Raw genomic sequence first — 15,821 nt, 5'->3', positions numbered from 1 at the left:
GACTCACACTAATACCTCATACTGATTAAATTGTTAGAATGACTCGTGAACGCCTTGAAATCATTGCACTTATAATTATAGTTTTATTATAACAAAAAAGAAACAAATGAAAAGTCACATTGGGTAAGGAATGGGGAGTCCTCCCTATATGAAGCTTCCATGTGCCAAATAGGGATGCATACATCAGGTTTTTCTCCTACATACATCAAGATCTTTAATCTACCAGGAAGCATATGGAGCTTTTGTGTCTAAGCCTTTACTCGGCTTCATTACTTATTGCATTATGCATCCTTCTCCTACAAAGTGTTCTGGAGTTCCCATTCTTCTCAATGTTAGCCATAATTTGTTATGATCCACACAGCCAAATGTCTTTGCATAGTCAATAAAATGCCAATAGACTTTCTTCTTGTTTTCTTTGCTTTCAGCTAGGTTTCAAGATTTCTATCAAATTTTGCAGTTTGAAACTGACAAAACATGCAAACAAGATAAGTTAATGATAATTGGTAATTTAAATACAAAACCTGGAAACAATGAAGAAGGAAAGGTAATTGGAAAGTACGAACTTGGGAACGTAAACGAGGCCAGTAGTAGAATGATCAAATATTGTATGTTTAATAATTTATTCATTGCAGATATATTGTGAAGGATTTTTTGGTGGGTTGTTGGTTTTTTATTTTGTTTAGTTTTGGTTTTGGGGTTTGTTTTTTTGTTGTGGGTTTTTGGGGTTTTTTTTTGTTTTTTTAGGTTTTTGTTTGTTTGCTTTTCAATATCCAAAGCACTTTATTGCAGATCTGGGAAAGCAGTGAGATTCATCTCAAGAACTGTTTCCCACAAATACCTTTTATAAATACAAATTAGGTCTTACCCATGAACGTCACCAGACTGACTGCATAGGAATCAGATTTACTATATCTGAGAAAGAAATCATTGGAGAAACTCACTATCAGCAGTGAAAACCAGGCCAAGTGCTGACTGTGGAATAGACCTTCAGAGTTAAGTAGACATTTTCAAAATTGAAAGAGCTAATTTGAGGAAACGCCTTGCACTGGAATTATATTAGTTTGGGATATTATGGGTCATTTTGAAGAACTACATTTCTAGGCATTGTATAATTGTACTGCACTATTAAAGGTTAATAGTGGCCTACTAGCAAGAAGCTGCTCTGCAATCCTGAATGCACAAGGTTCAAATCCAACAGCTGCTTCACAGGAGAAGGATGGACAATCTCTTTCCAAATAATTAACTGCCTCTGAAAACCTGACAGAGGGTCATCTATGTGTTGGTTTTGACTTTATCGTACACAACATTAACCTAAAGGTTGGCAATTTGAACCCACCAACTCTGGTGGTGTAGGGAATTACACCATTAAAGGCAGTGCTCCTCTTGTGGTTCCAATTCACCAGCAAATCCATGGGAGAAAAATGTACAGTTTCCTTCCATGCAATTTACAGCCTCAGAACCCAAATGGAGGGTCAGCTCTGTAGCAATGAATTTAGTTAAGAGAGTAACACCACAAAAAAAAATCCTAGTAATCTGCTTCAACAAAGATTACAGCCAAGAAAATCCTATGGAGCAGTTCTATTCTGTAATGAATGAAGTGGGAATTGACTGATACAGACCATTTTCTTCTGTCCCAGGAAGGCCCCGAAAGTCTACAGACAGAGAGCAGATGCAGTTTAGAGAGCATATATAGATGCAGATGCATGAACACATCTCCACTGATGCTACAATATGGCTAGAATTCCCTTCCTAATTAAAAAATTTTACATTTTTGGAGCCTAGGTCTCCACAGGCTACTGGCCAAAAAACTTAATGATGGTATCACTAATGTTGTCCCCTCTTGGGAAGAGCACAAGACAAAATCCCTTAAGACACTAAAATGTATTGAGAGTAAGGCCCTAGCGTCTCCTTTCCTATCACCAATTCCCACTAGAGGTAGATAGGAACCAACACAATTCTAAGACTGTATCCATACTTATTCATAATACTAACTGGACTCCTTCTTCAGAAGATGAAAGCTATGGCAGGCTCCCAAGCCAATTCAGGAAACTGAATTTCCTCTATCAAGACAGTGGGTACACTGATTGAGAGGTCTTTGCATACAAGATTTATGGGGGCGACACTGTCACGTGACCTTCCTCATCTTTATTAATTTTATTGCTTTTTTTTTGCTCTCCTCCATCTCAAAGTTAAAGAAGCATCACAGACCTCCATTTTCCCCTTCTTTCTTCCTTTGATTCTCTACAAACTATTTTGAAGCAACATCCCTGCACAAGTTCCAAAATATTTTGAAGCAACTTCGAAATATTTTGAAGCAACTTCCCTCCACAAGGCGCATGGGCACCAGCTCCTGCCCTTAAAGGGCACAGTCTTCATCCTACAGTTTGATGTCTGAAGAAAGATCTTCTCCAAGACAATGGATCACCCAGGAAACTTCTGAACAAGAAAATGCTCTTCTTATGATCCAGGAAACAAATTCCGTTTTTTCTGTGCTAAGAGCTGTATTTATGAAAGCTGGCTAGTCATAGGTAAGTAAGACTCAGGAGGAACTGACAACTTAAAAATTTAATTTCTTGAATTAATAATTTTTTTCTTTTTGTGTTTGCATGCTCTATTATTGTTATGAATATACACAGCTAAGCATAAAGCATTTCAACCATTCCTACATATACAACTGATTGTTCTATTTTTTATAATCATTCTCACCATGTTTTAGGGTTTTTTCTCCCCCCAAGTCATTCCTCCACTATTAGTATAAACTTACTGCCTTCTAAGGTTCTTATCTATTCTAGTTAATGTTGTCACTTGGATCACACATCGTTCTTAAGAGAACATAAATCTTAATTTTTTTTTACTAGTTAACTGGACTATTAATTGGTTTTACAAAGATTTCAAGGGATGTTTTTGATATTCAATTAAGTACATATTGACCTAAAGGTGTCCAGAATAATATTCAATTTAAATTCCATAGGCAATGAGAAATTACACAGAGGTTCCTGTTCTTTAGTAAAAGAAAAACAACAACAACAAACAAAACCGCAGGAAATAAAGCTCTAAGCTGACAATGGAGTAAGAATTGAGTTGAAAAGAGAAGAAATCAATCTAAAAAGGTATCTACGCAGGACACCTCCTCAAGGGAACAGTATGACATGTTTGTCTTACTACTGAAAATGGGAAAGGCAAAGTAAAGAGAAGACTGGTGCCCTAAAAACACGATCTTTGAAAAGAACCTAAAATCAGGTGCCAGTTCTGAGAACTACTCTTTGTTCAGAATATGATAGAGCTGAGATTCCAAGTTCCCTACAACATTTCCTCTTTGAAGACTAGGAAGAAAGAAAAAGGGATGGCTTTGTGAGGACAAGAAGCAGAAACAGAAATGAAGGAAATCAAAAGAGAGCCAATACATGGAAGCAAGAGAGACAATAGAAGGAGTTGGGTTAAACAAGCACATTCAAGGCACTTGGTATTATGAGGAATCTTGCTTGCAGAAGACATACCAGCTTAGTTCTCCACTGCAAATTATGATTTGGGAAGAGATGTGATATCATAATTTGAAACACACAATTTTAAATTAGATATACCAGAAGTGAGTCTTAGATTCACCACTTAACAACTGTGTTACTACTTAAGTTTCCATTTTCTTATCTATAAAGTAGCATAGTAATGATGCTTACTCACATTATGTTTTTAAGGGTCATATAAGACAATCTGCACAAACCTGCCCAGTAAATGTTAGCTGAACTAGAGTAGATGCATAGACAAAGGCTAGTTTTATATTAATGAATTACCTACATATCTTTTTATCCAAATTTGGAAGCGCATTCTTTGCTCCAAATTTGTACTCAAGGGGACTGGTGGCAAGAGAAGGGTCTTATAAATGTGATAAGAAAAAGAAAACCAATCTGAGATAAGAAATATCCACAAAGTAGAAAATCCCAAAGGAGAAAATGACAAGCCTAAAAGTAGTCTGTTTTCAGTCTATTAGATGAAGTTTATAAGTATCTTGTAAGTAAATTATGCCAAGGTATTAAGGTTTTAAGTAAGCTTGACTTAAAAGGCTTGGGAAAGCATCTAGTTCCTCCAGATCCTTCTAAAACACCAGTAGATAACAGTCCTCATTATTAAAATGTCATTTCTCTATTTTATTATGTGGACAATAACATTAACTACATGTTGATGGTCTCATTAAACATTTTTCCAAACACCTGAGAGTGCTGGCTGAGCAGAAAATGCTATTTCCATCTTATGGATGTTTATTCTGAGGTAAAAAGTCATACTCAGGTCATGAGAAAATGCACAATGTTTTCAGATCCAGCTAAATGGGAAGGAGGAGTGAGGTAAGCCACTGACTTTGAAAGACATTACATGACCCTAGGTAATTCATGATTTAACCTACAGAAATATCACATAAACCTAAGTAATTTAAGTTCAAGAAACAGAAATACGACACAAACCTCTTGTTGTGAATTGTAAAGTCAGAACCAACTCATACCTGACCCTCCAGTAGATTTTCAGAAGCAGAAGTGATTGTCCATGGGAACTGATTGTCCTTCTTGCTTCCAGGAAGCAATTGGTGGATTTGAACAATGTGTCTTTGGGTTGACAGTACAATTCCTTACCAGTAGGCCTCCAGAACTCTTTATCATATAAACATAGGAGACTCAAAGTTCAACCAAGTCCCAGTAGTGAGGTGAAAAAATATGGGAAGGAAATGGAGTCAGAGTTTAGAATGTAAACAGTATTTCAGGAGTGGAATAAAGAGAAATTGTCTTAGACTGGCAAAATAGACTAAAATTTTGAATGCTCAAAAACTCGAACTAAGCATTTCTTATTTCATAATCTATTCTATTCTGTTCTGTTCTGTTCTGTTCTATACCATAGTAATCTCAGGTGGTTTTTGTTATTGTGTACCATCGAGTTGGAATTGACCCACTGCTGACCCTCCAGTGGGTTTTCAGGGGCAGTTAATTGCATAGGAGGAGAGTACCCACCCTTCTCCTGTGGAGTAGCTGGTAGCCTTGAACAACATGCCTTTGAGATTGCTGTGCAGCTTTTTAGCCACCAGAGCTCCCTGGTGTAATCTGTTAATCTGAGGTAAATGCAAAAATTATATGTAAAAATATCCATTATAACTCTGTTTGTGGGCAATGCGAGTGGTTAAGTACTCTACTGCTAGTTGAATCGCTGATAGTTTTAACGTACCCAGAGGCTCCTTGGAAGACAGATCTGATGATTTTCTTCTGAAAGATAACAGCCTTGACAATCCTATGGAACAGTTTACATTTTCACAGATGGAGTCACCATCAATTGAAATCAACTGAAAAAATATAAACTTAGGAGGTCTGCAAAAAACAAGGCTTGCCTGTCATTTTCTAGATCTTGTACTCTATATAGGTTTATGTACAGAAAATGGAAAGAAAATATAAATATGAACACAAATTCTTTGTACCTTCTTAATTATAAAATTAATATAAAGGAATACATGTCCATTATCTTTAAATGTAAACAATAAAAAGTTAAATAAGGAAGTAACTCTTCACTCTATCCTTTCAATCTCATTTTTGAAAGTATTCACAGACACAAATACACACATCACACACAGTAAAATGTAAAATATATATATGTTGTTGTTGGTATGTGCCATCAAGTCCCTGCGACTCATAGCGACCCAATGTACAATAGCCCTAAACTCTGCTCTATCCTATGCCAATCTCACTGTCTCTGACACACCTACCCCCATTACCCAGTCACTGAATCAATCTACCTCATAGAGGGTCTTCCTCTCCTGCGCTGTCTTTCCACCCTCCCAAGCATGACATCCTTCTCCAAGGGCTTGTCCCTCCTTGCAACATGTCCAAAGTATGTCAGGTGAAGCTTCAGAATCTTTGCCTCCAAGGAGCAGCGTGATTTAACCCTCTCTAGGACGAACCTGTTAATTTTCTTAGCAGTCCATGGCATATTCACTGCTCTTCTCCAGCATCTCAAAGGCATCAATTCTCTTTCTATCAGTCCTAGTCATTGTCCAGCTCTCTGATACATAGCAAGTGTTTACAAAGATCATGGCCTGTATGTATCTGGTTCACCTTAGTGTCCAGAGTGACATCATTGCTCTTCAGGGATTTGGAGAGGTCTCTAACAACAGACTTTCCCATCACAATACATCTTTTAATTTCCTGGCTGCTGATGCCAAGAGAGTTGATTGCGGAGCCAAGCAAACTAAAGATCTTAACAATCTTAACCTCTTCACCATCTATCATGATGCTTCTAATTGGCTCAGTGGTGAGAATCTTTGTTTTCTTGATATAGATAGATAAATAGATGTAGGTAGCTAGCTAGCTAGCTAGCTAGCTGGATTTACAAAAATAAGATTATGCAGTGTACACTGTTTTTTTGGTTTTGTGGTGGTGTTGGGTTGGGTTTTGTTTGGTTTTTTCCCCAAAGAAATATTTTTTTAAAAAAAAAATTTTTTAATTTTATTATTTGTGTGTACCGTCAAATCAAATCTGACTGGTACAAGAGGAGATTGTCCCTCCTTCCCCAGCAGAGCATCTGGTGGATTCGAACTGTGTGCCTCTGAGATTGCAGTGCAGCTTCTTGCCACTAGGCCACCAGAGCTCCTCTAGAAGAATCTTTTTTAAAAATATTTCTTTTTATTCAAGTTTACAAATAATATTGATTTTTCATACAATCATTCATAGATATTTTGTTTTATAACATTAATTGCCTGATTAATATATTTAATTAATTATAATGTTTAATCAATCCCTTGTATATTACTTTTCCTCAAAGAGTCTTGATGAATAAAATTACTGATAAATCTTTACAGTGGACCCCCTGACACAGACGTGACTGAGAAAGCAATTTCATTAACAGCTTACCAGAAAAAATCACTACTGCAAAGTTGTAGTTCTACTACTTGCTGCTGAAAAACTATTTTCAGGAGCTGGAGGGTGGGGTGGACAATCAGTTTTCTTATGTAGTAGTATATAAGAGACAGGGGCTTATAAAAGAGATGAGCTTCCCTAATCTGCCTCCACTGACTGGAGACTGAGGGGACTCAAGTAACAAAGGTACAAGACAGTACAATGAGAGGAATTTTTAAAGTGTCTTCTCTTGTCCAGGTGTTTTGGCATGAGGAATTGAAGCATGACTGTCACAGTAGGCTGGAGCATAACGTATCTGTTGTTAAAAGGGTTGTTGTAAGTTGTAGTTGCCCTGATGCCTCTTAACAACACCACCAATGAAAGTAATCAAAGACTAGAGTTTGGAAGACTAAGGGTAAAATCATCTAGTTTTGATTTATCAGGAATTTTTATCAGACTTAAAATTCCTTTAAACATAGTTTGAAACCATTGTATTGCCATTTCCCCCTATGTTCCTGCAAATTATGGCCAGGAGTTAAATCTCCTCTTAAACTAGACAAATAGATGGCACTAGCCATCTCCAGAATATTGGTAAGACCCTATCAGTTGATGTGGACATTGTTTTGCAATTTGATCTACCGCTTAACACATTATCAGTCTATAGAGCAATAATGATAACACAATTTAGCCATGCACCGTTAACTTTGCTAAGCTTTGTTTTTCACATGTAAAATAAGGATACTACACTTGATCTCAGCCAAAAGGCTGAGAAGCCATTAAAAATAAGGATAATAAGAATAACTCTGGAAATAATAAACTGATAAAAGACATGCAATGCATTTAGTTTTGCTTACTCATTGTCATGAAGTCGAAACTGATTCACAGTCAATACAAAAAGCCAATTTCAGAGACTGTAAATCACACTAGAGGAGATAGCTCATCTCTTTCCTGTGAGCAGCTGGTGGATTTGAAGCACCTCTATTTGGGATTACAGTGCGATTTCTTACCTCTGGGTCACCACATTCCCAGCACTGTTGCTGTAATTGTTGTGCTATTGTTGTTGTTACCAAAAATCTATTTAAATCTATCACCTCACTGCCAGTATTTATTATAAAAAAATATCATTGATGGGGGAAATTGTATCTTTTTTATTACCAATAAGGCTGAACAACTTAGCATATATTTTATTCAGTAAATATGTTTAAATATTCTGAGCCTAGTTTGTATCTTAGCTTTGTTAATGACTGCTTTTCATAGGATTTTTTAAAGGTTTTAGTAAATTACTTTTTAATATTTCTGCTATATTTTATCTTATTTATTTGCAGTGACATTCTTAACTGAAATGAATAATATGTATATATGTTCCTTTCTGTTTGGCTAGTATTTAATAGTTTATTTTGTTTGTTTCCTTGTTTGCTTTTATATTACACATCAATATAGACTGAAGCTAGTTCTATTTTTTACCAAATGATTAGCCAATAACTATAAATTTCATTTAATAATCCATTCTTTCTCTCTGCTAAGAAAGGAATCTTTACTACACTTGAGTTCATATACATGTAAATAAGGGTGTTCTGGTGGTATAACACACAAAGAGTTGTGTTACTAACACATTGCTCTCTGATGGTTGAAATCCACCATTGGCTTCACAGAGATAGATACACTATCTTCCCCTCCACCGTGTGATTTAGAGTTTCAGAATCCCATTAAAGGGTCCACTGTGGGTTGTTTTTGACTTAAAAGCAATCAGGGAGGTTTTTTAGTTATATCTATCTATCTATCTATCTATCTATCTATCTATCTATCTATCTATCATCTATATAAATTTAGAAATACAGAACAATTCATATTTGGTCCATTAATTTATTTTTCCTATGAGCCAGTATCTGAGTGGTTTTTTTCTACTATTTTAAAAACTTTTTATTGTTATCTGAGTGAAAGTTTACAGAGAAAAATTCTTTTTTCCATCCATTTATACACATTTTGTTTTGTGACATTAATTACAAACTTGACTTCATAGCAACACTCTAATTTATCCCTGTACTTTTTTCTTTTTTTTAATTTTTATTTTATCTTGGTGTGCTTACAAAGTTCCTATATAATGTGTTTCATTCTATTCTTCATTCACATTGTTGTATAATAAGCTTGGAAGGAGAAGTGGCATCCACTTCCATAATAGCTTGCCTCCGGAAACCCTATGAACCCGGAGAGAAGATGAAAGGCACCCAGGCGTTGAGGACTTTCCTTCATAAGTTAGCTATGAGTCGCCTGTGACTCCACAGCACTTAACAACAACATGTTTTATAAAATTAATCCCCATTGGACTATGCCAATCATTACTCTCTTTTCAGGTTCCCACCAGAATTTTCCCATATCCTTTACCTCCTCCCACTATTCACTAAATTGTGCAACTATGTGATTTTGACCCTTCCCATCCTCACTCCTCTGCTCCCACCTCTTCACCCCCTCCCTGTAATTCTTATTTCCACTCATCCTTCTATCTTATTCCTCTACCTTCTCAATACTTTCTCTCTAGGAAAATGTTGCCTTTTTGATCCTTACCTCATTGTCTTATTTATTGTTTGGCCAAAAGTTCAGTCCCCAGCTCAGCTGAAGGTCATAGTCTTAGGGGTTCCACTGGTCTCAATGAGGCAAGTAAGCCTAGCAATTTTTATGATGTTGTGTTTTGTTCAGCATTTTTCTCCCACTTTATTGAAGACATTCTATTGGGGTCCCTTTCAGAGAAGTCTGGCACCATCTAGTTCGTCTGGTCTCAGGATTATAGAGTTGAGGTTCACATGGATAATTAGTCCTTCAGCCCAATTGCTTCTTCCATGTTTTTCTCCACTCTTGCTTATTCCAGACAAGAAAAGATCAATTTATAAACCTTAAATGGGAACTTGGGAGGCTGGGCTTTATGAGGAGGAATGTGGCATCAGGATTGGAGGAAGACTCATCAACAACCTACATTATACAGATGACACAACCTTGCTTACTTAAACTGAAGAGGACCTGAAGCACTTGCTGCAGAAGATCAAGGACTATAGTCTTCAATATGGATTGAAGCTCAGTATCAAGAAGACAAAGACTTTCACCACTGGGCCCATTGGCAGCACCATAATAAAGGGAGAAGAGATTGAAGTTGTTAATAATTACAGCTTGCTTGGCTCCACAATCAACACTCCTGGCACCAGAAGTCAGGAAATCATAAGATTAATTGCATCAGGAAAATCTGCTGTCAGAGACCTCTGCAAAGTACTGAGAAGCAGAGATGTCAGTCTAGAGTCTAAGATGTGCCTGATCCAGGCTATGGTCTTCACAATTGTGGATATGCATGAAAGAACTGTACAATGATTAAGGGGGACAGAAGAAGAGCCAATGCCTTTGAGTTGTAATTCTGGAGAACAGTTTTGAACATACCATGAACTGCAAAGAAAACAAATAGGTCTGAATGCTGGATAACAGTTTTGAACATACCATGAACTGCAAAGAAAACAAATAGGTCTGTGTTGGAGAGGATGAAACCAAGTTCCTACTTGGAGTCTAAGATTTTGAAGCTCTGTCTCACATAGTTTGGCCACGTGGCCAGGAGGGACTGGTCCTTGGGCAAGGATAGCATGCTCAGAAATGTAGAGGGATTGTGCAAGAGAGAAAGATTCTGGATGAGATGAATTGACACAGTAACAGGGGAAATGGAGGTAGGTGTGTGTTGGAGTCATTGAGACTGGCGCAGCACAGGGCAGGCTTCAGAGCTGTTGTATAAAGAGTTGCAGGCAACTCAGCAGCACATAACAACAACAACAAAAGGGAACTCAAGTATTTAAGACCCCAGTCACTACTCACCAAAGTGAGAACATTGTCTTATGGATTGGGCTACCAAATGAAATTCATGTCCCCCAAAACGATATCCTGATACTCCAATCTCTGCAGTACATTCCCTCCGTATTTTTTATTATTATAAGCTTTGAGAGAAGGTTGAAAATTTTTTTATTCATTATTCTCATTTTCTCATTATCTTGTCTACCCTTAGAACTTATCTAGATGAATTTTAGAGTGATCTAATCAAGTTCTATTAAAATACTTTTGTTGCTTGACTAGTGAAAAAATAAATGGCCTTGAACATTGAGCTCTTTTAAGATTATAATTTATATGAGAATGAATTGACAACAGCAATAGGAAAGGTAGGACAAGAACCATGGGGAGTGGTAAGTTTTTATTAATAGAAGAGGAAAAGAAGAATGAGAATAGTTGTACAATGTGAAGAATGTGATCAATGTTATTGAGTTGTACATATAGAAGTTACTACTGTGGTAAATAAAGGCTTCGTTGTGTATATTCTTATCAACAAAATTAAAAAGTTCAAAGAATAAAATAAAACCAGTGTTCATAACCAGGAGGAAATCATGCTGATGGAAACAAGGCTCAGAAGTGACCAAGAAGTGAGTAACAGCAAGAAATGATAAGTTATCTTGTTAAAGTGGGACTGAAAAATAGCCATGAAGTTAGATAGTGGTGGGCTCACTGGGGACATTTGAGACAACACAGTCAGAGTGCATTGAGAATTGAGAAGAAAGGGAGTCACTTTTTAAAATTTGAGATATCTGATATTTCCACACAATGAGAACAAGGTAGGTGAGTCAGAGAGATGCAGACTAGACAAGAAGACAATGCACTTAGTTTGAAGCTGCTGAGGCAGGACTCCAAGGCTCAGGTAAGTCTGGCTTCATGGTACATGATTTATGCAGGCACACAGATGCTCAAGTTCATTAGTATCTTACTCTTGTTTAATGCCCCGCTATCAAAATCTAGAAATTATAGGGGTTTGTTAACAAATAATAGATAAATATATAGATGATAGATGATAGATAGATAGATAATTGTCAAGTTGTCTTACTCCTAGTGACCCTAAGGGAAAGAGCAGAACTAACTGCCGTATAGGATTTCCAAAGCTGTAAAATGTTACGAAGTTAAATTACCACATCACTGTCCCACAAAGTGGCTGTTGAATTCTAGCTGTCAAACTTCTTTAAGGTGCATAATTTGGCAAATTTTATCTTAAACATATAATCAAGAAAAGAATTACCTATAACAAAACCAGCCAACATCAACTGCCCCCCGATATGAAGCCCTGAGAAGGACACAGCACTTTTTGTATTATTCTTGCCAAAATGTAAAACCTCAATGTGATCATATAAACCTCAAACAGAGGAGTCTTCTACAAAAGAACTGACTAGAATTGAAAAATATCAAAGTTATGAAAGACAAGAAAAAGACTGAAAAAACTAAAGATTGGAATAAAATAAGGAGAAATGACAATGAAATGCAACAAGGCATCCTGGATTAGAACTGGGATATGAAAAAAGGACAATGGGGGGAAATGAGAATAAGGTAGATGGAAAAGGAAGTTAGATAAATATGAATAGGACTTTCAGTTTCATTACTAGTGATGTGTCATCATTAATTTCAAGATTCAGATCATTGCACTTTGGTTATATAAGACATTAACATTAAGGAAAGGCAAGTAAAGAATTTGTGGGTGATTTAACTGCTATATTATTTTTTATGTAGGTTTTCTTTATTGCTTACCCCACCAAAGTAAACTTTATACACTCTCCTTTTGTTAAATTAGATTCACTATTTGTTTATCTGTATTTTCTCGAAGTGACTGTTAACGAACCTAACAAATACAAGTAGGCCTTTCTTAAGATTGAAGTTAGAAAAAAGCTATATTGATCAAATTATCTTTTGCTTTCTCACCCAGTCTACACTCTTATTCCAAAAACCATCCAGGAAGTTCAAAGACATGGAGATAAAGAACAGCAGCAGCAACAGTAACACAGACTTCATTCTTCTAGGCCTCTCCTCCAACCCTCAGCTACAGACGCCTCTCTTTGCCATCTTCCTCGTCATGTACCTGATCACTGTAGCGGGGAATGTGCTCATCATTCTAGTTATCCACTCTGACTCCAGACTCCATACACCTATGTACTTTTTCCTCAGGAATTTATCCTTCATGGATATCTGCTTCATAACAGTCATTGTGCCCAAGATGCTCGTAAACTTACTATCGGAGACAAAGACAATCTCCTATGTGGGCTGCCTGGTCCAGATGTACTTTTTCATGGCCCTTGTGAATACTGACAGCTACCTGTTGGCTTCCATGGCCATAGACAGATTGGTGGCCATCTGCAACCCTTTCCGATATGAAGTGGTCATGAGTCCAAAGCATTGCCTGCTCATGTTAATAGGTTCTTGCACTATATCCCACCTGCATGCCTTGCTCCGGGTGGTGCTCATGTCTCACTTGTCTTTCTGTGCCTCACGTGTCATTAAGCACTTTTTTTGTGACACCCAGCCTGTCCTGAAGCTATCCTGCTCTGACACCTCCTCCAGCCAGATTGTGGTCATGACTGAGACCCTGGCTGTCATTGCAACCCCTTTCCTGTGCATCCTCTTCTCCTACCTGCGGATTATCATTACTGTGCTCAGAATTCCCTCTGCAGCTGGGAAGTGGAAGGCTTTCTCTACCTGTGGCTCCCACCTCACTGTAGTAGCCTTGTTCTATGGGAGTGCTATCTACGTCTACTTTAGGCCACTATCCATGTACTCGGTAGTGAAAGACCGTGTAGCCACAGTTATGTATACAGTGGTGACACCCATGTTGAACCCTTTCATCTACAGCCTTCGAAACAAAGATATGAAGAGAGGTTTGGGAAAGTTAAGGAACATCATTCATTCATAGCAGACCAAAATAAAAGAATGCTAAAATTGGAGATGACCTAAAAGAGTGTCAGACAATCCTCTCTTTCCTATTTTCTATATGACCTCCAAAGAAGTCACGAGATGTGGTAGTGCACAGCAATAAGATTAGAACACTTGGTTTCTGCCTATAAGTTTGGCCAAATTCAGTCTTCAGCTTAGTGTTGCTAGTAATCCAGATTTCAGGAAAACAATTGGTTGACACTATGTTGTTATTGGTTGTGATGTTTTTGATTTGCCTATGTTCAAAGCAACTTCATGAATAACACCAAAACTTGGCCTATCTTTCCTCCACCATCCTGATGCTACATCTCCACTAAACTCAAGCTTACTGTTGCAGTTCTATGCCAATTTATCTCATTGAGAAGCTTATTTTCACTGACCCTCTACTTCCCTAGGTATCTCTGATGTCTGTAAAGGGTCTAGTTGCTAACCCATAGGTGGCACCTCTCTGGCCATTCTAATTAACCAACAGCTCAAGGAAGAAATATGAGCAATTTCTTCCTGTATAATGTATAACCTTACTGGAGGGTTAGTTATTAATAGGTTCCATCTCATTAGCAATGAGTTCGGGCTTTTTGAGTTCTAAATTTTCAAGGACTGGTGCTTCCAAAAACATGCCCAAAGTATGCAAGATAGAGTTTCACCAACCTTGTCTCTAAGGAATACCCTGGTTGCACTTCTGCCATCATAGATTTGTTTATTCTTTTTACAATGTATGGTATATTCAATACTATTTGCCAATGTCACAATTCAAAGGCATCAATTCTTCTTCAGTCTTTCTTATTCATTGAATAGCATTATAGAATATGCTAGTGGCCTAGAGGTGAGAAGCTGCTCTGCAATCCCAAAGGCATGCAGTTCTAATCCACCAGCTCTTCCATGGGAGAAGGATGTGTTATCTCCTCATGTACAATTTATTGCATCTGAAAATCCACCAAAGGGTCAGTTATACATTGGTTCTGACTCGACTGCCCTTAACAACAGCAACATTGCTCAAATGACTCTTACATAAACCTGTGACCAGTACTAAAAAATTTATAATCTTCTCTTTTTGCTCAAAAGAAGAATAAATTGTTTAAATTTGGTATACATCGTATATTTAACACAGGCCTACAGATGCTGAAGGAAACAAGGACTTTTCTTTACCAACAACAGAATGTAAGCCTTCCCCTAAAGCTAGCATCTTGAACTTGGACCTCTAGCCTCCTAGACAGTAAGATAATAAATTTCTGTTTGCTAAAGCCATCTATTTGTTGTGTATCTGCTATTGCAGTATTATTAGACAATTAAGACAGTAGAGAACTGGGAAAAGACTTCTTGGGATGAAATACCTAAGATCATACTGTAGGATACACTGAATTTTGAGAGGTAAATGTTCAAAGATTAAGAAACAGAGTATTTCTAGTAGTGGAAACTGTCCAAGTAGGTAAACACAAATAGATGTTGGAATGTATTTAAAGAACAGTGAAAATCTCTGTGAGGTTAAAATATTCTGAACCATTTTCTATCAGAAAGAATAAGACTGATAAAATTAAAAAATATACAAAGCAAGTGTTTCAGGTCCTTCTTACTTTCAGCAAGCAAGGCTGTGTTATCTGCGTAACTCAGGTTGTTGATGTTTCCAATCCTGATAACACACTTTACTTTGTAAAGTCTAGATACTCAAATGACCTGGTCAGCACATAAATTGAAAATGTATGGTGAAAGGATACATCTTTGATGCACTCTTTTCTTGATTTTGAACCATACAATATTCCCCTGTTCTGTTCCAGCAATTGCTCCTTGGTCTAGTTATAGATTTTCCATTAGCACAATCAAGTGTTCTGGGACTCTCGTTCTTCTCAATAGTAGTCATAATTTGTCCTGAACCACACAATCAAATGTTTTTGCATAGCCAATAAAATACAAGTAGACATCTTTCTGGATATCTCTAATGCCACAATCTCTTTTAACTCTGGCTTGTATTTCTGGTATTTCTCTGTCAATGTGCTGTTCTGACTGGTTTTGTATAATCTTCAGCAAGATTTTGCTTGTATGTGATATTAATAATATTATTAGATAATTTTCACATTCTTTTGGTTCACTTTACTTGGGAATGGGATTAAATGTGGATCTCGAGTGATGGTGCTGGAGAAAAGTCCATGAACATATCATGGATTGCCAAGAAAACAAATAGTTCTGTCTTGGAGAGGATTA

General features: G+C 37.1%; 1 protein-coding gene across 1 annotated transcript; it reads left to right on the top strand.

Moving 5' to 3' along the window:
• The first annotated feature begins 12,654 nt into the window (after positions 1–12,654).
• On the top strand, positions 12,655–13,605 carry LOC102849234 (olfactory receptor 1L6-like). Its single transcript, XM_006890671.1, has one exon. The coding sequence runs from the start codon at positions 12,667–12,669 to the stop codon at positions 13,603–13,605; it is 939 nt and encodes a 312-aa protein (XP_006890733.1). The 5' UTR covers positions 12,655–12,666.
• The last annotated feature ends 2,216 nt before the right edge of the window (positions 13,606–15,821 follow it).

This window comes from Elephantulus edwardii, unplaced genomic scaffold, assembly GCF_000299155.1.
Source record: "Elephantulus edwardii isolate Elephantulus edwardi_28Jun2011 unplaced genomic scaffold, EleEdw1.0 scaffold00092, whole genome shotgun sequence".
NCBI lineage: Eukaryota > Metazoa > Chordata > Mammalia > Macroscelidea > Macroscelididae > Elephantulus > Elephantulus edwardii.
This window is presented reverse-complemented; position numbering and strand designations above follow the sequence as displayed.